A 24,900-nucleotide genomic window follows, 5' to 3' on the forward strand; every position below is an offset into this window, starting at 1 on the left:
GAGCAAAACTAACCAACAACTGTTGAGATTTTCGAAAGGATTTAGTTCCAAGTAAAATCTCAGCTGTCTATGCACATCAAGAGAGTGCAGAATCCTTTCCCCTTTTTTCTGGGGATTGCTGAAAAATGTAGACAGGTGAATAGACTGGTTAAGGGTTAAACTGGAAACTACCTTAGGCATAAAGGAGGGAGTAGTTCTCGGAGAAACCTGATCTGAATGAAAAATAATGAAAGGTTCTACTACCAGTAAGGCTTGCAGCTGCAAGACCCTTCTAGCTGAAGTAATAGCCAAAAGAAAAGCAATCTTCCAGGAGAGAAACTTCAAATCTGCAGAGGCAGCTGGCTCAAAGGGAGGCAGAGCAAGCTTTTCCAGGACAAAATTAAGATCCCACGCAGGAGTAGGAGCTCTTCTGGGAGGTCTAAGATTGCTAGCTCCCCTCAGGAACTGCTTCGTCAAGGGGTGACAAAAAAATGGGTTGCTCAAAAGAACAATGAACAGAAATTGCTGAAGTGTGAATTTTGATTGAAGAAAAGGAAAGTCCACCATTAAGCAATCCTACTAGGTAATCAAGAATGAGAGAAATAGAAGGATGAGAAGAGTCTTCTCCTTTAGCCTACATTCAAGAGCAAAATCTCTTCCATTTATCTGCAGAAGATTTTGTGGTGCTAGGCCTCCTGGCCTCATGAAGAACTTCAACCACCTGTTGGGAAAGATTTAAAGTATTAGCCAGGCAGTTAAATGCAGAGTTTGAAGAGGAGGATGAAGGAACTTTTCCTCCTTCCTGAACCAACAGATCTGGTACCAGGGGAAGATGCCAAGGCTGAGCCTGGGAAAGGCTGCGAAGAAGGGGATACACCAATGCTACCTGGGCCAATCTGGTGCTATCAGAATAGCCTTTGGTTTTTCGGCCCTTATCTTTAGCAGCACTCTGGGAAGAAGAGGCAGAGGAGGGAATGAATAAACTGAGAGATGTGTCCATGAGAAGGACAACGCTTCCACCCTCCAAGCTTTGTTGTGAAACTCCCTGGTGCAGAAGGTTGGAAGAAGATGATTGGTGTGAGAGGAGAGATCCACTTGTGGGGTACCCCAATGTTGAGTGATGCGATGGAAAATGACCTTGTTCAGTTGCCACTCGTGAGGATCCAGAACATGTCTGCTCAAATGATCTGCCAGGGAGTTTAGCCTCCCTGGAAGATACTGGGCTATTAGATGTATGCCCATGGATGCTGCTATGGACCATAGTCTCATGCTTTGTCTGCACAAGGGTTAAGAGCGAGTCCCCCCTGCTTGTTGATGTACCACATGACTGTGGTATTGTCTGTCCTGATCAGCAGAGTCCCAGGGTGGAGTAGGTCCTTGAAAGCCAGCAAGGCCTGCTTCACTGCCATCAACTCTTACATTTATATGCAGATAAATTTGCCGGGTGCTCAAGTCCCCTGTATGCCCCTGCCATCCAGATGAGCCCCCCATGCAACATCTGATGTGTCTGTGGTGAGAGTCTGGCTGGCAGGTGGTGGGTGGAAAGGCAGACCTTTGTTCTGAGAACAGGCTGCCGCCCAACAGAGGAACTCCATTTGTAGACCGGGAATTAGGGGAAGAATCAAGTCCTGCGTGTGTTGACACCAAAGATTTTTGAGGTACCACTGAAGTTCTCTCATATGCAGCCTTGCACATGGAATCATCAAAATACATGATGCCATGAACCCCAGTGCTTACAGGAATTGCCTTGAAGAGAGCTGGGTCATGCTTGCTAAGTTCATGAAGTAAGCCAAAAGATCATATTGCTTCTGTTGAGGGAGGAATACCATCTGGGTGGCTGTACTCAGACTTGCTCCCAGGAAAACAATCTCCCTTGTAGGAACCAATTTTTACTTATTTTCGTTGAGAGTGTAACCCAAAGAGGTGAGAATGTTCTTCACTAAGTCCAAATCCTTTTCTAGCTGTTCTGCAGAGTTTGCTTGAATGAGACAGTCATCCAGGTAAGGATAAATTTGAATGTTTCTCTGCCTGCAAAAAGCAATGGCTGGAGCCAAGCACTTTGTAAAAACTCTGGGAGCAGTGGATAAGCCAAAGGGCAGTGCAGAGAATTGAGTGTTGCTCCCCAGCCCTGAAGTGGAGGAAGTGCCTGCAACTTTCCCTTATTGGGATGTGCAGATAAGCCTCCTTGAGATCCAAATTTACCAGCCATGAATCCTTGCCAAGCATTGGTAGTAACTGTTGAAGGGTGAGCATCTTGAATTTGGGAATCACCAGAAAAGTGTTTAGAATAGACAAATCCAGAAGAGGGCGCCAAGTGCCCCCTTTCTTGGGTACCAGAAAAAGTCTTGAATAAAAACCTAGGCCTGCCTGATTTGCAGGAACTGGCTCTATAGCTCCCATACTCAGAAGAAAAGAAATTTGAATTTCTACCTCTGCCCTGAGAGTTCTGGGTATGTCTGGGTACCCCTGCAGAACAGGGAAGGTGTGAAAATAAAACTTATAACCTTGGCTTACTATATTGGGCACCCATTTGTCATCTGTGATGGTAGACCATACCTCTGCAAACCTTGCTAACCTTCCCCCCAAAGGAAACCCAGGGTCCGCAGAGGTAGGCACAAGAAGGCTGGAGTCATTGAGAATGCTTGCTTTGGGAAACTGGCTTAGACCTCCCCAATTTAGCCAAAGAATGCCATTGTTTAGCTGCTCCCTGAGCCAAGCATGCTTTCTAATAATGGAACCAGTGGCTGCTGCTCTGCAGGAAGCCTCCAAAGTGTCAAAACCACAATTAAGTGAATGCTTATTAACTAAAGTGGCAGAATTCAGTAAGTCTTGTAAATCTTTGTTCTCAGACATGGAAGGAATATCCCCAAGTTTAGCCTTAATAGCCTCCAAAGTATGCTGCTGATACTTAAGCATGTGAAAAAGGCAATTCACTGATCTAATGGCAAGAGTTGCAGAAGTATAGATTTTTTTTACCCCACCTGTCCAAGGCCCTATACTCCTTATCAGAAGGCACATGGTTTTTAGCAATAGTAGCAGTAGGGTTTTTAAAAAGGAATTGATGAGAATCAGGAACCCTATAATACCTATCAGGTTTTCTGGGGGCAGGAGGAACAGAATTAGGAGTTAAAGAATTTTCCATGAAAACATCATCCACAACTTCCAAAACTGGAGGCATAGCCAGAGGCTTATGCTGTGGCAAATCCAAAAATTCCCTGATTCTTTTCTTAGACTGAGGAAAATCCTGACATTCCCATTTAAAGTGCTCCCTAAGAGTGTTCAAAGTATCCCCAAAAGAAAAATCTTCTGGAGGGGGGGCAGAAGGGATAGAGCCCTCAGCATCAGAATCCTCAAAGCCAGAAAAAAGTTGAGAATTTCCTTCTTCACCAGCAGAAATACTGGAACCCTTAGAATATGAGACAGAGAAAACGTCAGGAGACCATTCCCTAGCCCTCCTGGAAGGGGGGGGGGGAGCTAATCAGGGAAAGAAGATCCCCAGCCATCTTTACCAACTGGGACTGAGGCACAGGAGGGGAGGTCAATGCCTGCTTGTGAGTAGGTTTGCAGCTGGAAGGTTTGCTAGCAATCCGGAGGGACTCGGGAGGCCAAGTAACCGCAGAAGTCTGAACTAAGGTAGTCGGTCTGGTTCTTGTCTCATGTCGAAAAGAGGAGGAGTCAGAAAGCTGGTGCCTGCATAGTGGCTCCGGACCCATCTGAGGCGGAGGCAGGCGGAGGGTCTGAAGACGAAATAGTAGACTGCGCATGGAGGATTCCATAAAGGTCTCGGCAGAGACCTGCGGCTGAAAATCTGCAGACTGCAGGGGCTGCGAAAGCACCTCACTGACTACCACTGTGCTGACTACCAATTTCACCAGTGCGTCGTCGGCAGATTTAACCCTAGGCCTGTCGCGGTCCTCATCTTTGCATTTCCTAGGAATGTCCAGAAGACGCCATACCGGCAAACTTAGGCCAGACTCCAAAATGCTTATACAAAATCTTAGCTCTATGGGGTATGGTACACGGGTTAAAGGAAGCAGAGAGATCGCAGTTAGGGACGTCATGCTCAAGGTCCAAACAAGTTATACAATAGGAATGAAAATCACTGTGTGGAATCTGTTTTCCACAGGCAAGAGTTATTAACTTTATCTGACATTCGTTAAGAAAAGAGGATCCCCAACGGGGTACTTATCTGAAGGCATCTTCAACTTGGTAGTCGGAAAGCAAAAAGAAGGTAAACGGCCAACTGGCACTAGTGCAAATTGCATCTGCTTTGGGCTCCGTGGCAAGAAAAACTGAGGAAATGGTGTCGGCTGCCTCCCTTTATACCAGACGTTCTAACATCAGTTTTACAACCGGCGGCAGCCAACATCATATACAGAGGACTCTGGTATTCGGGTCGATTGTGGGCTACCGGGAGCCGGATAACCCATATGTTAGGACTGCAACAGTGAAACACGAAGAACATCAACAACTGCTTAACCCCCTGCCTAAGTTTACTTCTCTTATATAATTTTTTCTTTTAATAACTTCAACAGAGGAATTACCATTCAAGAAGACCTTATTTCAGAGGAAGATTTATCAGTTGGGCTTTGGCATCCACTGTAAATGTCTAAAGTCTTACTCAAGCATGTCTGCTTCTCAATACTATCAAGTAGTGGCAGCCATGGATGCAATCTACTGGATTACAAGCACAATGAACAGTACATTTACTCACCTAAAAAACACACATTTGAGCAATTCCATAATATTACATTTTAAATCAGAATTTCGTAGATTTGCCATGGACAGTCTCATATTACACAAATGGACAGAAAATACTTGGGCATATGACAAACCTGACTATTGCTACGTTGTTTGACTAGATTAAAACATTTTAGTACCATTCTCTGGATCCAAAGAATAACCTCTAGGCTCATGGAGGGGGGGTGGCTTATAAAACTACTTGTATATATCTGGGAGCCTATAATCTGTCAGTCTTTTTAGGGAGTTGGAGGCTGGGAGTCTGATCAACATACATGCAACAGGGAAGGCATCCTCCACAGCTCCTAAAACTGGGTGGATAGGCACGTTTCCATAACACTTTTTTTTCTGGGAGCTAGATGCTTCTTTGCCCTCACATTTGAAAAAATAATAATAATTTCTACAATATTGTCAAAGGAGTTTTCCTCATTAGGAGAGAGTGATGAGAAAGTATCCTATTTCAGATTCACAACCTGTGGAGGAAGGAATTTGAGAAGCATAATCCAGTTCTTAACCACAGTCAGAGAAACCCTCATCTTAAATGGGGGGTGATGGGGACGAACCAACATCCTCTTAATATCTGTGGAACAGAAAGAAACAGGCAGGTAAAGACTGAAAAGACTCGCTTGCTTTGAACAGCTCTTTAGCAAAATTATACTAACTGTCCTTACTCCCCCTTCTGAGAAGAGGAAGGAGAGGATAAATGTTCAGTCCTCCATGTATGGGAGAAGATAAATGCTTAGTTTTCAAACTAAGCTTTTTGAGGAATGCCCAGACACATTATTAAGGGTTGAAGCCTTCTGTGTCTTCCCTCAAAAGAACCTGATGGATACTTCCCTCACCCAGAGAAAAAAAAAAAAAAAAAACAATCCAGCTTTCTTTTTTCCCCAGTTGACTTGGCAAGATGACTGGCCTGCTCAGACAAACAAGTTTCCTAGGCCATAGCAGCCTCTGAAAGGGATACACTAGAGGACCCCAAGAAGCAAAGCAATGGTCTGATGGCTGCAAATGCAGTTCAGAAGAATTGTCAGATACGGATCATACAACAGCAGTGGATGCATGATCACCACTTTTATCTCTCAGCAATTTATTTTTCCTCACCAGAGGGGAAAATCCACTGCCAGCAAAGATGACAATATGGTTGTTCACACAGTCTTGAAATGTCTGTTCAAGAAAAATACAAAGGGAGTTTAGTCTGCACCTAAATGTCTTCAAAGGTAAAAAGACTGACAAACAACATTTGATCTAACAGTGTCCAGCCCCCAACCAAACCACACAGCTAGAACAGGAGTCTTTATATGGAATTTGGCTTCCACAACTGCACATAAGACACTAACATTACAAGAAATGGAGTCTAGCCGTACTATCTCAGTCAAATAAATGCCCGACACAATGATGCTGTACTACATAATGTACTTTTCATCTTAACTTCTTCACAGTCCAGTCTATAGAAAGTACAGACACTACAAACTTTTCTTGGCTTGATAGTTACAGTACAGAGTCACTTTTCATTTGCCCAGTTACTGGGGAAGCTATAATGCAGATTTAAAACAGACAAATGTTCACACTGCTCTACAAATCTTACCATTTCTAGTCAGCAGAAACTGTTTATCCTTTGGCAAGTAGGCTTTCACCTTTGATTCTTCACCAGATGCCCTAAGGGAAATATTGTACATTTGACAATCTAGGTCACAGCATAAGCTTCAAGAAAAATAAACACAAAAACAGAATTTAAAAAATGCAAAAGCAGCTTTTTGGGAAGTACAATATGTCATGCTCTGTCTTTAAACAGAAGGCAACATACTAGTGGAATAATCAAGTCTCACATTAAAGAAGCCCTTCTTAAAATGTTATGTTGACTGCTACTTACTGCATATTGGTGGGTACGGTATGATCAGACACTTGTAGAGCACCACTGACTTCTGCAGGTCGAAGAATGGCATTGCTATCAAATCATAAAACCTAAAAGCAGCAGCAGCTTCAGTGCACTCAAATGTAAATTAGACAACTATATTTTCAATGGTCTATTTCCTGCCTTTATGGTAAAACTATACTAACAAAAATATGCTAATACCAAGTCAATGCAAAACAAACTAATTCATATACCATTTAGTGTATGTAATGTATGGCAACATATTTGCTATACAAGATATTACCATTTACTTAGAATTTCAGTTTTGATGAGTATTAAAATCAAGACTGTCCATGCTGCTGAAATTAAACTGAAAACTTGTCTTACAAATATTAATATGTAGTAAGATAAAAGCCTTTACTGGAAAAATACTATACTGTGAAAAAGATTCTAGATATGTGAAAATTACACATACTGTAAACTTTCCTACTTCCTTTCTTTAGCATCTACTGCAGCAACAGGGAAAGGAGTCCTCCCTCACCTTGAATATGGCCTCTCACTCACTGCTTTTGCTTCACAAAAAACTGTACTGCACTACAAAACATCTCATAAAACATTTTCCAGTTCAATAACCTTTCTCTTAAGGGGGACCACCAGTGCATTACTCTTGCAAAAGCCAAACGGTTGCCTATACTACAAAGAGCTTCCCTCCATCTAGATGCCCTCATTATGCAAACTGGTATGGGAAGAACGCTTCCCCTTCCTCGAAGAATTCTAAAAACAGCTTTGCCTCCTTACAATCCAAGACCCAGTTCTCAAACTATTCCTCATTTGCATACTCCACTATCCAATCAGAAATGCACAAAGCACACTTCTATATTGACCCCCAAGGTTTGGGGAACCATACCTGAAGATATTAAACCATTACAACTGATCAGTAATTTCTGTATACAGCTAAACACTTCCTGGTCAACCAATCCAAATGCAATTGCTTTGGAACCAGTACAATCAATATATTCCACAACCTTGTTCAAAAAGACACCCTGCACTCTTTATCTGCTGCCAATTCTATGAGGCCCACCAGCCTCCATTACTACCCACATTAAGATATTGAACTTACTATAGCACCTATGCATTCCAGCACAAATACACTTTCTCCTTCCAAACGGACATACACAGAAACCACCCTCTCAGATTTACCCAAGCTCAGGCCTTCTCATCATTCCTGGGTTACTCCAGACAAAAAATAAAGCCCTAAAAATGTACTGCCCCCCCCCCCACCACCAGCAAAGCTCCTCTTCAAACACCTCCACTTTCTGATTCCTTCACAATTTAAAAACCCTACCAACCACACCACACCTACACTTTCCCTTTTAACTTCTTAGACCCAGAGAGCCTTTGCCCACTAATCCCTTAAAGTGTGATCTTACTAGTTTTCATAGAATATTCATTATGAAATATAAAATATCATTCCTTCCCTCTCTAGCATGGTGCAAGGGAGTTTCAGGGTTCACTAGAAACATCCCTAAAGCATATACACAGTAAGCTCAACCAATATTCAGTCAGACTCCACTTAGTCCACCCACCATTTATTTAGGACAAACTGTGTACCACCTCTGCCCTTGTGCTTTAAGTGTTAGGGGCATCCAGTCTTCTGCATGTATTTTAGCTTGCATAATGACTAGTCTGAAGACAAGTGCTTCAGTGTCCTAGTTTGTAAGCATTAGCCTTATAGTCTTGTAAACCCTCCTCCACTGACATCCTGCTGGTCAGCTTTTACTCTCTACTTCTTAACAGACACTGACATTTACTCACACTTCTCTTACTCAAACTAATTCTATTTTCTTCACTTCTAGACTTGCTATTCCCATTATTTATATTCTCCTGTCTTTCTTTAGTGGAACTGCATGCTTTCAAGGAAGTTGTCCTTGGTCTCCCCACTTCCTTTCTTATTTCTCCTTGCCAAAGACAGTTATTAAACCACTTTCATCTCTGAGCTAGTATTTGTGCACAGTCAACATTGACTCAGTGCACTCCACTGTCTTAAGTGTATTTTCATTTTGTTACAAGTGTCCCTGCAAGCAAATAGATATGTATGCAATAGTGAAGTCTGCAGTTTGAACACCAGTCTTTGGGCTATATTTTTATGTAAATTCTAAATATTATAGCAGCCTAAAACAAAGAACTTCATCCACTAGAATAGCTCCATTTTCTTAGACCACAGCGGTCCCATTGGTATTTCCACCTTTAACCGTGCTCAATTCATTGTTTTTAGCAGTCCACTGTCTCCCTTCTTTAAGTTTATTTCTCTTCTTGTGTAACCACTGAGTTCTGAGCCAGGAATTTTCCATAGCTACTCTACAGCATTCTGGCTTACCTTTTCTCATGCATTTCAAAGTCCATAGAAACCTCCTTACATTATACAGTTGTTCAGAGTGCAATTTTTTTACTGTTATCATTAGTCAGGTCAAGGTGTTATTGGACTAACTCTCCTACTAAAACTGTGCCATAGAACAAAATCAAAACTTTCATCTACTAGCTCAGAGGCCTTTTAAAAGTACAGTTTTGTACCTACCATAAATGTAGATGTCCGATAGGTATGCAACTGCAGTCCTGACATATGGGTTGTCCTGCCTCAGGCAGCCCTTCGGTCGGCCGGATTCCAAAGTCTGGGTCCGGCGTTAGCTGATGTCGCCCTTTCCCCGACGTCAGAGCGCCTGGTGTATAAAAGCGTCAGCCGACACCATCTTCTTCAGTGTTTCTTGCCCCAGATGCCAGGTGCCCTCTAAGGAAGGCTAAATTTTGAAAATAGAGAACAAATACCAGACAAGTACAACAACATAAAAACAAATACACCATAAATGATTACCCCAGGTAGCTAAAATGAGGGGTAGAAACCCAAAAGAATACCACAGAGGGGTAGGTGGGAGGGAAAACCTGACTGCAGTTGCATACCTATCGGACATCTACATTTATGGTAGGTACAAAACTGTACTATGTCCTTCAAGGATGCAACTGCAGTCCTGACATATGGGTTGAATACCATAGCCAACCTGGGGTGGCAGGCACTAAGACAAAGATGGTGTAGCTAAAATGCCCTGCAGGACTGCAGAAGCAAACCCTGCTCTGGATCTGGAATATAAAGGCAGGTTGTAATGTTTGGAAAATGTATGCACGGAGCTCCATGTAGCAGCTTCTAAAATGTCCTTTGTTGCCACTCCTCTTAAAAAGGCTGTGGAGGTGGCTGTAGCTCTGGTGGAATGTGGCCTGATGTCAGCTGGCACATGTTTTCCATGAAAAGAGTAGCAGAATCGAATGCAATTTCCAATCCATTTAGAAATTGTCTGTTTGGAAATTGCTTTTCCCTGCAATCCAGCAGCGAAAGCTACAAAAAGCTGGTCAGATTTTCTGAAAGACTTTGCTCTGTCCAAGTAGTAGCGCAACTGTCTGTGTATGTCCAAGGTGTGCAGAAGTCTCTCTCCTTTATTTTGAGGATTGGGAAAGAAGGTAGGCAGGTGAATAGCTTGATTCAGGGACACCCTGGATACCACCTTTGGCAGGAATGAAGGATTGGTTCTCAAAGAAACTCTGTCCTGATGAAAAATGAGAAATGGTTGTATTGCCATAAGGGCCTGTAGCTCAGAGACTCTTCTTGCTGAGGTTACTGCCAGAAGGAAAGCTGTCTTCCAAGACAGAAATTGCAACTCTGAAGATGATGCTGGTTCAAAGGGAGGAAGAGTTAATTTTTCCAGCATGAAGTTGAGGTCCCATGCAGGCACTGGTGGTTTCCTTGGAGGGTTGATGTTCTATATACCTCTCAGAAACTGTCTTAGCACTGGGTGAGAAAATACAGGCGGATCAGTGTTATATTGGGCAGATATTGCTGAAACATGTATTTTTATGGAAGAATATGAAAGGCCATTGTGGAGCAATTCAGCCAAATATTCTAGGATCTGTGGAATGCTCATCACTGATGGGTCTTGACCCTTTTTGCTGTTCCAGATAAGAAATCTCTTCCATTTTGCTGAGTATGTTTTTCTAATGGAAGGTCTGCGCGCCTCCAGGATAATATCTTTTACCCTTTTGGAAAGTGTATCCTGAGGAATAGTCATGGAAACTTCCAAGCTGTCAGTTTTAATGTTTTCAAGCTGGGGTGTAGTGTCCTGTAATTGTGCTGTGTCAGAAGAAGTGGCCATTGAGGAAGGAGCCACGGATTGGTGTGTGTCAAGCTCCATAGCAGTGGGTACCAGTGTTGTCTTGGCCAGTCTGGAGCTATAAGTATGACTTTCGGTTGCTCTGTCTTGATCTTTAGTAACACCTTGGTCATCAAGGGAAGAGGTGGGAAGGCATACAGTGTTAGAGAGTTCCAACTGAAGGAGAGAGCGTCCACCTTCCATGCTTGAGGATGGTAAGTCCTTGTGCAAAACCTTTTCAGATGGTGATTTAGGTGGGAGGCAAAAAGATCTATATCTGGCCTTCCCCATGCTTGGGTTATTTGTAAGAAAATGTCTGGATGCAACATCCATTCGTGTGGATCCATGATGTTTCTGCTTAGGCTGTCCGCCAGAACATTGTCCTTCCCTGGTACAAACTGGGATTGTAGCTATATTTTCAATTGTAGGGAAATATCCCAGAGATTCATTGCCAGTCTGCAAAGAGGGTAGGAATGGGTACCTCCTTGCTTGTTTATGTACCACATAACTGTGGTATTGTCTGTCTTTATTAGTAGGTGGCCCTGATGCATGAACCTTTCGAAGGCCTTGATTGCATGCATCACTGCCAGCATTTCTTTTTGGTTGATGTGCAGGTGCTTTTCTTTTTGTGTCCATTTGTCCTTGAATGCATCTGCCCTCCATGTACGCCCCCCCATCCATGGTCTGAGGCATCTGTTGTTATGGTTTGACTTGTATGAGGCTTGTTGAAAGGCAGACCTTTGTTTATCTGGCTTGCTTGAGCCCAGCACAGAAATTCCTTTTGAAGGCATGGAATGAGTGGGATCAATGCTTCCAGGCTGTGGCTTTGTTGAGACCATAGACTTTTAGATACCATTGTAGTTTCCTCATATGCAGCCTTGCATGTGGAATCAGAAGAATGCAAGATGCCATGAAACCCAGGGCCTGCAGGACTTTCCTTGCAGTCATCTGGGTGAGTGTTGCCAATTTTCTGAAGTATTCTGGTAATTGTTTTTGTTTTTCTTTTGTCAGAAACGCCATCTGGGTGTTTGTGTCCAGTGTGGCACCCAGGAAAGGTATTTGTTGGGATGGTACGAGACTTGATTTCTGAATATTGACTGTTTATTCCAAGGCCTGCAGTAGGTGAATGACATAGTCCAAGTTTTTTAACAAGGCTGGTTGGCTGTCCGCTTGTATAAGGCAGTCGTCCAGGTAAGGGTATATTTGTATCCCCTGAAGTCTGCAATGTGCAATTACTGATGCCACTGCAATGTGCAATTACTGATGCCAGGCATTTCGTGAACACTCTGGGCGCAGTAGATAAGCCAAAAGGCAATGCTGAGAATTGATAATGCTCTGAGCCTGCAAGAAATCTGAGGTATCTTCTGCAACTTTGTCTGATTGGGACATGCGGGTATGCCTCCTTGAGGTCCAGAGTTACCAGCCAAGACCCCTTGCCCAGCATGGGAAGGAGTTGCTGTAAAGTCAGCATTTTGAATTTTGGCACAATAAGGTAAGTATTCAGTGCGGACAAGTCCAGAATGGGTCTCCATTGGTTTTCTTTTCTTGGAATAAGGAACAGTCTTGAATAAAATCCTTGGCCTTGTTCTGCAGAAGGAACCTTTTCTATTGCTCTTATTTGAAGTAGGTTTGTTATTTGTTTGAGTGCCTCTGCCCTTTGATTTGGTGGCAGGTTTGGCCTGCCATGTCTTGTTGGTAGTGCATGAAAATGGAATCTGTATCCTTTGTCTATTATGTCCAGTATCCATTTGTCCTTTGTAATATTGTGCCAATTTTGTGAGAATAAAGATAATTTTCTGCCCAAAGGTGCTTCTAATTGAGCCCTGGATGGCGGAGTCAAAGTCAAGTCATTGAGATTGTCCCTGCGGAGCAGTGGAATGTCCTGCCCCACCTCTCTGGTTCGGAGGCTGCCATTGACGTCCTCTGTAGGAGCCTCGAGTTTGCCCTCTACCAAGTCTGTTTTTGCCTCTCTGAAATTTATCTGTGTCTGGAAAGGACCAATGCTTAGAAGGCCAATTCCTGCTGAATCTTGGAGGCTGTACCTGGAGGAAATCTTTGACTGTTTGCACTGATTTTGCCTTTTCCTCTATTTTCTTTAAAACCTCTTGTGCAGTAGCACCGAATAGCTTATGTTTCTCTAGTGGTGCGTCCAAAAGCTTAATTTTCACATGGTCTGGCAATGTTTGTTCCTTTAACCAAGCATGTCTGCGTATGACCGCACCTGTCATTGCTGCTCTACATGAAGCTTCCAATGCATCATATCCATACTGAAGGAAATGGTTGCTAACCTGCTGCGTATTATGAACCAATTCCTGTAACCCCTTTCTATCTAATGGTTCAGGGGAAGCCAGTTTCTTTTGCAAGTCATCCAACATGTATTCCTGATACTGAATCATATGAAATTGACAATTTAATGCTCGCATAGAAAGGGTGGAAGATGTCTATACTTTCTTGCCCCACCTTTCTAAAAGCCCTAGAATCTCTCAGCAGTATGGCCCTTGTACAGAAATTGATGCGTGTCTGGGACCCTATAGTACCTGTCTGGCTTGACAGGAGCAGGGGGGAGGGAGTCAGGGGAAACACTAGATTCTAAGTACACATCATCTAAAACATATGAAATGAAGTACAGAAGGAATCACCACTGGGTGATTCCTTCTGTACTTCATTTCATAAGTTGTTCGCCAGATTGTTCGGAAGGTCTCTTTACTTATCATCTAAAACATTTAAAACTGGAGGAATAGCTAAGGGTCTATGCTGAGGTAGCTTTAAAAATTCCCTTAACCTTTTCCTAGAATCTGAGTATTCTTGGCCCTGCCATTTGAAGTGCTACCTCATGGAATGAAGCGTTTCCCCAAAGGAAAACTCCTCAGGAGGAGAAGCAGAGGGAATGGATTCCTCTGCATCAGAATCCTCATAGGCCGGGAAGGCCTCCTCCTGGTAGTCTAAATGTGCAGAATCACCTGAGGCCTCAGTGGACTGGGGGTCTACCTGCTCAACCCTAGGCCTCTTGACAGAAGGCGGCTGAGAGCCTCTATCTGGATGTGGCTGAGAACCCCTAATTAAAGAAATAAGGTCCTCAGCTAAACTTAAAATTTGAGAACCAGAAGTGGATCCCAGAGAAACAGATCTTGGAGGGAGAGACTTAGCCTGTTTGGCAGCCTTAGCACGTGTGTAGGCCTTAATGGACATAGACACTGGAGGCCTGGCAGCCCCGCGTGCTGGAGTAGTCTTATCCACAGAAATGGTGTCAGAAATATCCTGGGCTAAGGTCTCAGAGGGGAGAACAGAAACCAGCACCGAGCTGGCCTCCGGTACCGAAGTAACCAGTGGGGTGGTGTCGTCTGTCTGTAGCGGTTGTGAAACCGGCTCAGAAGAGACCGAGACACTCACGGTAGGCCTAAGCGTGGTGTCAGTCCTTATCCTTCCGTTTTTTAGGTAAATGTACTGTCGGAAGCTCCGACGGCATGATATAACAGAAATCTTCCCCAAAATAATCCTGTGCAAACTCTGACCGACGCCTAAGAGTGCGTTTATTGAAAGAGGCACAAGCTGCACAGGCCGAGATGTTGTGTTCTGGGCCTAGGCAGGGTAAGTAGTAAGAGTGGAAATCCTTATGAGGTATTAGTTTCCCACAAGTTAAACAATTATTAACTTTTTCACTTTGATCTGACATCGGCTGAGGCAAGAAAAGGTCCCCAACGGGGTACTTAGCTTTTTTGAAGACTTCAGTAGCTGAAAACACAGGAGCTGGTCGACCGGCACTAGCGAACTGCTTCTGCTTCGGGCGCCACGCGGCAAGAAAGACTGAAGAAGATGGCGTCGGCTGACGCTTTTATACCCCAGGCGCTCTGACGTCGGGGAAAGGGTGACATCAGCCGACACCGGACCCAGACTTTGGAATCCGGCCGACCGAAGGGCTGCCTGAGGCAGGACAATCCATATGTCAGGACTGCAGTTGCATCCTTGAAGGACATCTGCACTGTTACTTTTACTTACCTCTGTCAGCAGATTTGCGGCTGTTTAAGTTAAGTCATGGATTTTCTTTACTCTGTTCTCAGGTGATTTAATCCCTCCCTTTTCATTCTTTATGCTGTTCATATAAAGGACCCTTCTCCAGAGCTCAGTAAACCCACAATAAGGAAGAGAAAACAGTGACAGACAACACAACACAATCCTGATATCAGTACCAGGACTCTCCCATACAAAGTAGTCAGATGAAGGAAGGATATGGAGAAGAAAGAAAGAAATAAGTGCCAGGAACTTACCATCATACTCAAAGTTAGAACGGATCACTGTTGCAGTACTGCATTTTGGGAATTCCTCCTTGAAGGAGTCCATGGTGGAAACTCTATTCTGGAGCAGGCATCACATCTAGATCTAAGAGGTTATAATGCCATTATACTCGGACCTAATCAGACCACTAATAAGAGTGCAATGCTCCCTTTTGCATGTACCGCAAACACCTGTACCAAGTGGAGAGACCACAGAGGTTTCTCACCAAGAACTTACACGGAACATAAAACAAGTCTTGCGTGGAAAGAATGAAAGCCCTGTCACTGTATTCTGTCTTCTACAGGTTGCTAAGGGGTGACCTGTGCATGGCTTACAAGGCAATCTCTGATCTGGCCCTGATGGAAATGCTACACATTCATATATCAAACAGCACGAAGGTCACTGGCTCCAGGGATCTTAACCTAGCCTCAGACATGAATAGGTCATGCTGGCCAAACAAATGCATCTCCCAGAAATGGTCATTTCTTTGGAATAACGGACCCCCTCCAAGACCCACTTCAAACGCAACCTATATCAATGGATGGGTAACTGCAAATTCACTCCTGGGGAGGCACCCATGTCCCTCCTTGACAGAGGAAGTCAGTATTAACTACCACAGACCCTTACCTCTGCGAACTTCCCTCACCTAAGCAAAGACAATTGGGGCAACTCTGGATAAATATAGCTAGGCTTGTAAAGGCTCTAGGGACGTTAGAATAGTAACCTTCTGTTAACCTATGGTCATTATTTCACACCTTTACGAGGCATTATAACATTAGTGCTACATCTGGAGCCAGAGCTAGATTTTTCTATGCCATTCTGCAGGACATTATTTCGCCAGCTTCCAACTGACCCACCACCATTCAAAACTGGTTTAGGGAGTCTAAGGAAAACTCACTACTGCAACAACGAATGTGAAGAATTTTGTAAACTTGTGTCAGAAACTTCACCATAATTATACATGTTCAATTAAATCAGTGCTGCAGTACCCTTTACCTGCCACTTTCACCATCTTTTCCCTTCTCGTTACCCTTCCCCCTGCCACTCTCCACCTCCTATCCCTAGCTTTTCTTTCTTAAGCTAGGGTTGGTCATGTGAGCCTACATGACAGATGGACTTATTGTCACTGAGAAAAACCTAAGGATGGCTGCAGCTTACAACTTTTTTATACGGCTGATGCCCTACTGTCAGACAAGGAGAGTGTCTGCTTGCTGGGAGATGATGAAAGTCAATAGTATGAAGGCTGACAGCAGACTCCTGCAGACAGGAATTCCTAAGACTCAGTACTCCAATAGTGTCTACGAAGAACATCAGTCAATCACAACCTATTGTTAAAGTAAGGTATGTCATTTTTGAACCCAAAACTAAGGGTTGTCTTCATCATCTTCAGGGCAGAGTCTCAAGTAGGCCATTCATGGGATAATGTCCCTAGCAACTGCATAAGTGAGGCACAATCTCAGAGAAGATTCATGTTAAAATATGTTGCAAGACTGAAGCAGTACCTGTATAACAAAAAGGGACATAGTATACTAGGATTCACTGCAGAAAAACTGTAAGAACTTGCCATAACAGTAGATGTTCTACAGACTGCTGTTACAGTACTCCAAACTGTTGGGATATCTCATCAAACATCTTGGCTATATGGCCAGAAGGGAGTAAGCAAAGAATGGATCCCCCTCTGTCCAGGAGAGGAAGGTCAAAATCTGGTTAGAGATACATAAGGGGGATGGACAGGTAGAAAGGAATACTGCAACAGTGATCAGTAGGACATCCACTGTTATGGCAAGTTCTCACAAAACTTACTATATCCTTCCTTACATCACTGTTGCAGTATTACAAACTGTGGGCAAGTCCCAAAGCTTAATGAGTGATATGGGTGGATGATCACTCATAAGAGAACTGCCAATCAATCCAGAGAGGGCTGACCTGCCAAAAGAGGTTTTGGATCTAGAGATAACATCTACCCTGTTCATAAAGGTATGTACAGAAGATTAAGTAGCTGCTTTAAGGAATGTTCTTGAGTCAATACCTTTTTGTAAAGAGGTCCAGAGGAGGACACTGCTCTAGTGGAATGTGCTTTTACAGTAGAAGGAAATGTTTTCCTATGGCACACGTAACAAAAGAAATTGACTTGGAAACCCAGTTAGCAACAGTATGTTTACAAACTGGTTTTCCCAAATGGGCTTCTTGAAAGGTAACAACTGGTCAGTCTTGCAAATTGACTTGGTCTTGTCCGAGTAAAATCTGAGCTGCATGTGTACATCCAGAGAATGGAAGATTCTATCTCACTTGTTTTGAGGACTATGGAAGAAGGCAGAAAGACTGATGGCCTGCTTGACCACTTTAGGCATACATGAGGTATTGGCCCTCAGACAGTGCCTTTATAAAAAATAAGGAAGGGAGGGGAATGCCATCAGGGCCTGCAGCATAGAAATTATTCCAGCTGAAGGGCTTCTAAAAGTATGGTTTTCAAACTACAAAAATTGAAAGAAGCAGAAACAGCTGGGTTCAGAGGGAGGTACAGTGAGTTTTTCAAAGATAAAGTTAAGGTCCCAAAAAGGCAGAATTACATTCTGAAGAGGTTTTAAATGAAGGGCAACTTTAAGAAACTATTCTACCTCTAGCTGGGAAAGGAGAGGGGGCTCTAGAGGCAAGCATGGAAAAATGCCTGACAAATTTGCCTTAACTGAGGAGTAGGCAAGGCTCACACAAATAAAGACTTACAGGGATTCTAAAGTGAACAGTGTCCTGTTCTCTAGCATGACACCAGACAGGAAATCTCGAACATCTGGACATCTAAGACTTCTGACTAGTAGGTTTTCTTGCCTCCTGAAGAACCTAAAGCATATCCTCAGAAAACTGGTGTCTGAAAGGAGCCAGAATCCATCATCCACAATGGTAGGCTGAAGGAAGACAGATTTGGGTGAGGTAGTGAGCTCGAGTTGTGCGAGCAAGTTCACTCTAAGTTAACTTGTTTTGAGGACTCCTGGTTAGGTGATAGAGAAGGGGAGACCAACGTTGCCTGCACCAAAAGGGAGTCACCAGCAAGAATGTTGGATTGTCTCTGGATCTTTAACAAGACTTTGGGGAGTAGTGGCAGAGGAGAGAAGGCAAAAAAGCATCCCTTTCCAAGAACATTGCATGGCATCCATCCACCAGGTTTGCAGGCAAGGAGTCCTTGATCAAAATAGCTTTAGTTAACTGTTGTGGATGGAGACAAATAGGTCTATATGAGAAATACCCCATTTGTGGACCATGTCTAGGAATACCTCTCTATTAAGCACCCATTTGTAAGGGTCTTTCCCTGATCTGCTTAGGAAATCCACCAGGACACTGTTCTGAGTGAAAATCTAAACTTTTTAAAGGGACAGGTTTGCTTTTGTGGCCTGTTTCCATGCTACAAGACCCAATCTGCAAAGCTGATAAACAAGGTGGACAGTGGCCAGACTTTTAGACCACGTGACCATAATGTCTGAAAATTATCAGGGTACCTGGAGAACAGATGTGAGACAGGACTTGCAGGGCCTTAATCAGTGCCCACCTCTCCTTCAGATTGATGTGTTCCATTTTCTGATTCAGTAGACACTGGCCCTGGACTCTCAAGGAGCATGTCCATGCCCCCTAGGTTATGTTTAAGGCATCTGTGTTCTGTGTGCAGCTACAGGGAAGACACTTGCAAAATGAATGCAAGTCCTGGGTTTTGGAAGGGAAGTAGTAGGATATGGGTGGCCAACAGATGAGAATTCTGGGACCAGACAGATTTCAGGTATCACTGAATCTTTCTCATATGGAGTCTAGTGAAGGGCACTGTGATGTTCCTCCTCTGGGCCAGTAATCAAGAAGCCTCAATCCTCACCACTGACACCGGTGGGAAACGTTCATTTAGAACAAAAATGGATACACACTGTATTTTCAGATGCAGCTCTCTGCACCAAGCACAATTTCCCTTAAGATCACACATTTTGTATTCATGTGGTTGGCAAACAGGGACCAATCATGAGGCAACATTTGCTCAGCTTGTCTGCTATCACGTTGGATTTCCCCAGGATGTGCACTGCTATCAGAAAGCGATGGGTGGATGTAGCCCACTGTCATACTCTTAGGGCCTCGCGACAAAGGGGATCGGACCTGGTTCCTCCTTGTTTGTTCAAGTACCGGACCACCGACATGTCCATCTGAATTGCAATTGTTCTCAGAAAAAAAGAGTCCTGGAAGTACTGCAACGCTAAAAGTACTGCGCTCATCTCCAGGACATAGACTGAACAGGAGACACATCTGCATGTCAAAGTGCCTTGGGCTGATCTTCCCTGAAAATGCCCCCCTCACCCTATCAGGGAAGCATCTGTAGTCACTGGGGCCACTGGCGGGGGTAGGACAAAAGGACAACCTATTGTTACATGGAGAGATCAACCACCACTGAAGATCCGTTTTGCATGCGTTTGTGATTATGAGATGAGACAGTGGTAGCTCTCGGTAGGAATACTGAGTAAATAACAGCCATTGCAGAATCCGCATGTGCATGTGACCCAACGGTATCACTAATACTGCAGCTGCCATTATGCCTAACAATTTTAGCACTGCTGATGCTGGAACCTTGTCTTTGGATATGATGTTGTGGACCTGCTGATAAGGTAGTAAGACTCTTTCTGCTGGAAGTCTCAAAATGGTGGTGGTGTCCAATTCTTCTCCGATAAAAATGGTAAGTTGCGATAGCGGCAAGGCAGATTTTTCTTAATTTATTGTAATGCCCAGATGATTGCAAAAAGAGTAAGAGTGGTGTCCCTGGCTTGTATTAGCTGATGCCTTGTAGTGGCGGTGAGGAGACAAATCGTCTACGTACGGAAGCACCCGGAATCCTAAACACCTCAGGTGAGCCGTGACCACTGCCATACATTTGGTGAACACTCTGGGGGCTGTAGTGAGACCAAAGGGCATGGTTCAAAACTGGTAATGATTGGCTCCCAGCCAGAAGTGCAGATGATCCCCGGATGGTCTGGCCAATTTTATACGGTAGTACACATCCTGTAGATCTATCAAGCACATCGAATTGTCTTTTCCTAAAAAGGGAAGCATTGACTGAAGAGTGACCATCCAGAACTTCTCTTTCTTGACAGATTTATTTAGTCTGCTCCGGTCCAAAATAGGTCTCCAGTCCCCTATCTTTTTTGGAACTAAAAAGGAATTTGTAGCAAGTTCCGGATCCTGTCTGGTCTGCTGGGACTGGTTGGAGGACTCTTTCTTAGCAATGTCTGGACCTCTACTGTTGCTTGTTCCCTGTAACTGGGTGGAACGTCCGGGATTTTTTGTTGTCAATGGAGGGGGAGTGGCGAAAGAATGAAATATTCTCTGGAAACTATACTTTGTACGCAGTTGTCGTTTATTCTGAGCCAGGCATCTGGATACAAAGATAAATGACCCCCGACTGCCTCCAGAATAGGACAGTCGGGCCCTCGGAGCGCTGGTAGGGTTTCCCAACTTTGGGCCCAAAAAGGGATGAGCCATCATAAGGGGTGTTGACAAAGGATGACAAAGTGCTCCGCGAAAAAACACAAGCGCATCAAGGAATGTCTCCTGAGAGCAATTCCTGTACCTGCTGCCCTACTCACTCCATCAGCTGCATATAAAATGAGACAAATGGAGGAGTTAACTATGGAATTGAGGGTAGCAAGCTGGGAGGAGACTGTCTGAAGCTTCTGCAGCTACTGTACCCTGAAGAGCGTCTCCAAGCTCTTTTAGGAGATCCCTTTGCAGTCTTTTAAAATGAGTGAGAGTTCAGTGAACGCATGGCAAAAGTCGAACTGTATGTGCGCTTCTCGTATCTATCCATCCATGATCCTAGAATCTCCATTAGGAGGATGGATACAGGAAGAAGCTTCCGACATCTCCCTTTTGGTGGCTGCCACCACCACCATGGCATCAACTGGCACTCCCTTGGTAAGGAAATACTTTTTGTGGGGGGCAGAAATTTATTAGGTCTCCTAGGGATAGGCTCCATGGTGTCTGGAGACTCCCATGCCCTTCATGAGACCAACCCCATGAGCTCATCAAAGGGTGGCAATACCCAAGAGGTGGAGGGTTCAGACCAGAAAGCCTTCAGGACAACAGATATATCTTCAGTAGGGCTGGTGGACTTCCAGCCATCCCTCTGCCTAAAGATTTCTAATATCTCAGCAAACGAGATATCCTCAGAGGGGGACTGTGTGCACCATTCTAATTCATCCAAGTCAGTATTTGATGTGAGAGACTCCTGTGGAGAGTCTAGGTGCTTCCTCTTACAGATTCTCTTTCTGGGAACCTCATCAGTGGGAATTTCTGGTGAGGTTTGGAAGAGCAGGGGCCACCCAATGGGGCTTACTGAGGCTCAGGGTCTCTACACTTAAAGGATATGTGAAGCAGAAGTGGACACAGGCGCTTTTGGGGAGGAGGTAGTTGGTCCTAAAGTTGTAGATGTCTTAGGAGACATCACTCTCCTCATGGCATCGAAGGCACCTCTGCTGCAATGAGAACGGACCGCTGGATCAAAGAAACCACCAATCCCTTCGTCACAGTGGGCTCCAAACCAGAAGTAGGAGCCGAACTGATAGAGGACCAAGATGAATGGATAGATGGAGGCACTGACTGCAGAATAGGTGATTTGAGTACTTGGGACACCAGTTACAGGACTGGGGACCGGCTCAGAAAAGACAAGATGCTTGGCGTCGAGGGCTGTGGAGCTGACATTGACTCAGATTTTTCTTTTTACTTCCGAAGAAGAAACCTTAGAAGACTTACTTACCCTGGTCACTCAAAGCTTCCTGAAATGACTGTTTAAGAAGTCCTCTATCTAGGAGTTTTCTTTTTCGCTCATGAAGAACTCTGGGTGAAAAGGAATGACAAATGGAGCAGCTTTCCTGTGCAAGGCTCCAAGGCAATACACACAATTAACACACCTGTCACAGACTTCTGTCCACATTTTGGACACTTTTTAAATCCTGACTTAGGATGCTTATCCTTATCCTGGTCTGCCATAATGAAGTATACAAACAACAATTTACTGTACTTTAAAGAGAGACACACCCAAACAATTATCAAAGTTAAACTAGTAAAGGTAAGTTATCTAAATAAGCCCTAAATAACAAATGGGCTGAACAATGTACTGACTAAACTATTCAAAAAAAAAAAAACCACACGCACAATCTACTTATTTAACTAAAAGTAATAAAATGATTTTAGGGCACACCAAAGGGAAACGGAATATTAAAGGCCTATAGAAAAAACGAGGTCAAAAAGAGTAGGGGTCTGAAAGCTGTCGGGTGTGCTGAACAGCTAGCATCTCTTTTTGGTTGATGCACAGATGCATTTGATTTGGGCTCCAGTGGCCCTGAATGCACAATATATCTACTAACAAGCAATAAAGGCCATCACTATTAAAGACCATCAATTACTAACTTTAATCTTTAGAAAAATCTTTAGAAATAAATTTTCCTAAATAATTTTAGAAAAGAATTATACTGGCCCAAGCTAAGTAAGGAACCTCTGATCTATTGCAGTGGCAAACTACATCTGGGGTAACTCTAGGTACATCTTGGGATAGGGATTTGGCCTTGAGCTGTCTGAAGACTTCGAGCTTTGTAGTAGGCCCACTATGAGCAGAGGATCAAGCTCTGAACCAAACTGTAAGAATAGATGGTGAGATTGAACATCTTCACATTAAAAGGCTACACCAAGTATGGAAAGGAAAGGAAATAACTAATGATAGTAACTTAAGGAGTACACACTGTTTGATAGTTTGAGAGAAAAGTAAGGGACAAGAAATATGACATATAAAAAATATAAGAATTGACAAGAGTGACAGGTATACCTCTCAACCTGGAAACATCAAAATCTTGACAAGACCCATGAAAAATAGGTACAAATCTGTATGCTGATTAACATAAAAATTGCATACATAATTATGTAGCCCCACCCACTCTAATGGAATTGTGGGATACCAACGTTCAAATGCAAATTGAAGAAAAGACAGTCACAATATCGCACCAGAGTCCCCCTGCAGCCATTCCAATGTCCCTCCCACTACCTGGCTATTTTGCCCCATTTACCACAAACACTAATGTGCATACTGTGTTACTACTACAATGATCACTTGGATTTTATTTTTACATTTTATATTACAATGCACAAACACTAATAAACATCTGCTAAACAAAGCAATGCTGTCACAATGAAAATAGACTTGGCATTAAAACATCTCTGCCCCTGAAACTCACATTCACTGAAACAACATTGAAATCCACACTACATCCAAAGAAAATGCATCTGGACAGTGGTGGATAAAAATTACCATTGGGCTATTTTCAAATCATAGGCCCCATGCACACAAAACAAACATACATGTGTTCTTTGATACACCTTCCTGACTTTATTAAATTATACTCCTTGTATAATACAGAACACTTGTTAGACTTGAAGCACATTTTAAATTTATTGTTTGAACATTTTTCCAGTTGCAATGAAGCAAAATGCATGAACCAATAATGACAAAACTGCCCAATTCAGAACATTTCCATCATAACAGTCTACGTCCACACACACACAGTCTCATAATAATAAAATATGACAGCTGCAGTTTGTAATAATGAGATACAAAGGCTGCAGTTTGTAATAATCAAATACAAATACAACGGCTACAGCTTGCAATAATCAAATACAAAGTACGTATGAACCTATGAATCTATAAGGAAAAGCTACCAAAGAAATACATTTTACATTTTAGGATACACATTAAGGCAGACTCACTAAAAGTTTGTTTATAAAAAAATTTCATTCTGTATTAATGACCTGCAATAAACATATAGGGGAGTCTCAACTTGAGGTACATTTCAGGACTATTAGCACAACCAATATAGCTTTCATGTTTCACTGAGGTATATTTCTGATCTTCATAACTGACAAAATAGTAAAAAAGAATGATAAAGGCACCAGGCAGTACAGCTAAACTGTGAATTATATCTTGAAGTGGTAAAGTTTAGGTACAAAGTAAAGGCATGCGGCATGCCTAAATAAGAGTTCCACTACTTGAGCATGGTGCAAGTCAACACAAAATGGTTATCAGAATATTTAGTGCTTCTTCAGTAATCAGAACAAGTAAATATGAATGAACATTCTTAAGTTGAACTCCAGAATCAAAGGGAAAAGCCAACATGTTTATTCATGTCACAGACTCAAGAACATGCGTAGAAATTGGATGACAAGATGGCAAAGGAAACTAAACACCAAACAACTGCTCTTTGCATTCCTGGATCAACTTACAGAATAGACAGCCAGAAAGGGTTAGTTTCTGATTGGCATGACTAAACAGGAAGCAGTTAGGTAAATGCAGAACAAACAGGTCGATGGCACTACACAAACCATGGTCAAGATGATTGAAGAAGAAGAAATATGATTTGTTGGTGAAAAACAGCAGATTTTCTTCCTCTCATGGAATCTGGCAGGTGTTGTGGCAAGATAAAGGTAAACAGATCTGACCACATCAATATTTGGAAAACTGTGAAGGTAGCATGAGAAGATACTGAAAGGTAGAGCACAAGAGGTAAACAGAGAGATGCATAGTGTGATCTGGTAAATTAATTAAGGGAACAGCAGTAGAAGAGTATATCATAAGATTATGAAATTTTATACAAATATATTTGTAGTCAAGAAACTGCCTACGTGAAGAAATGGTGCAGAATTTTCCAGTAACAACCAATGTTGCAAGAATCTGCAAGAGAAATAGAACAAGCATAGGTTTAGATCTGTGAATATAAAATAATACAGAAACACCATATTAAAGAAAGACAAATTATACTTCTTCCTCAGCCAAATTTTACCTAGAGCCACCATCCCCCA

At 43.1% G+C, this 24,900-nt stretch overlaps 1 protein-coding gene across 1 annotated transcript in view; it reads right to left on the reverse strand.

Annotated features, from left to right (window-relative positions):
• ATG3 (autophagy related 3) overlaps window positions 1-24,900 on the reverse strand; it is a 1,040,279-nt gene that overhangs the window by 866,437 nt on the left and 148,942 nt on the right. The window contains exon 4 of the mRNA XM_044072369.1: window positions 6,305-6,375. Coding sequence (XP_043928304.1) covers window positions 6,305-6,375 — 71 coding nt within the window. The remainder of the gene's footprint in view (window positions 1-6,304; window positions 6,376-24,900) is intronic.

Source organism: Protopterus annectens, chromosome 5.part0 (genome assembly GCF_019279795.1).
Source record: "Protopterus annectens isolate FY-2018-M chromosome 5.part0, PAN1.0, whole genome shotgun sequence".
NCBI lineage: Eukaryota > Metazoa > Chordata > Ceratodontiformes > Protopteridae > Protopterus > Protopterus annectens.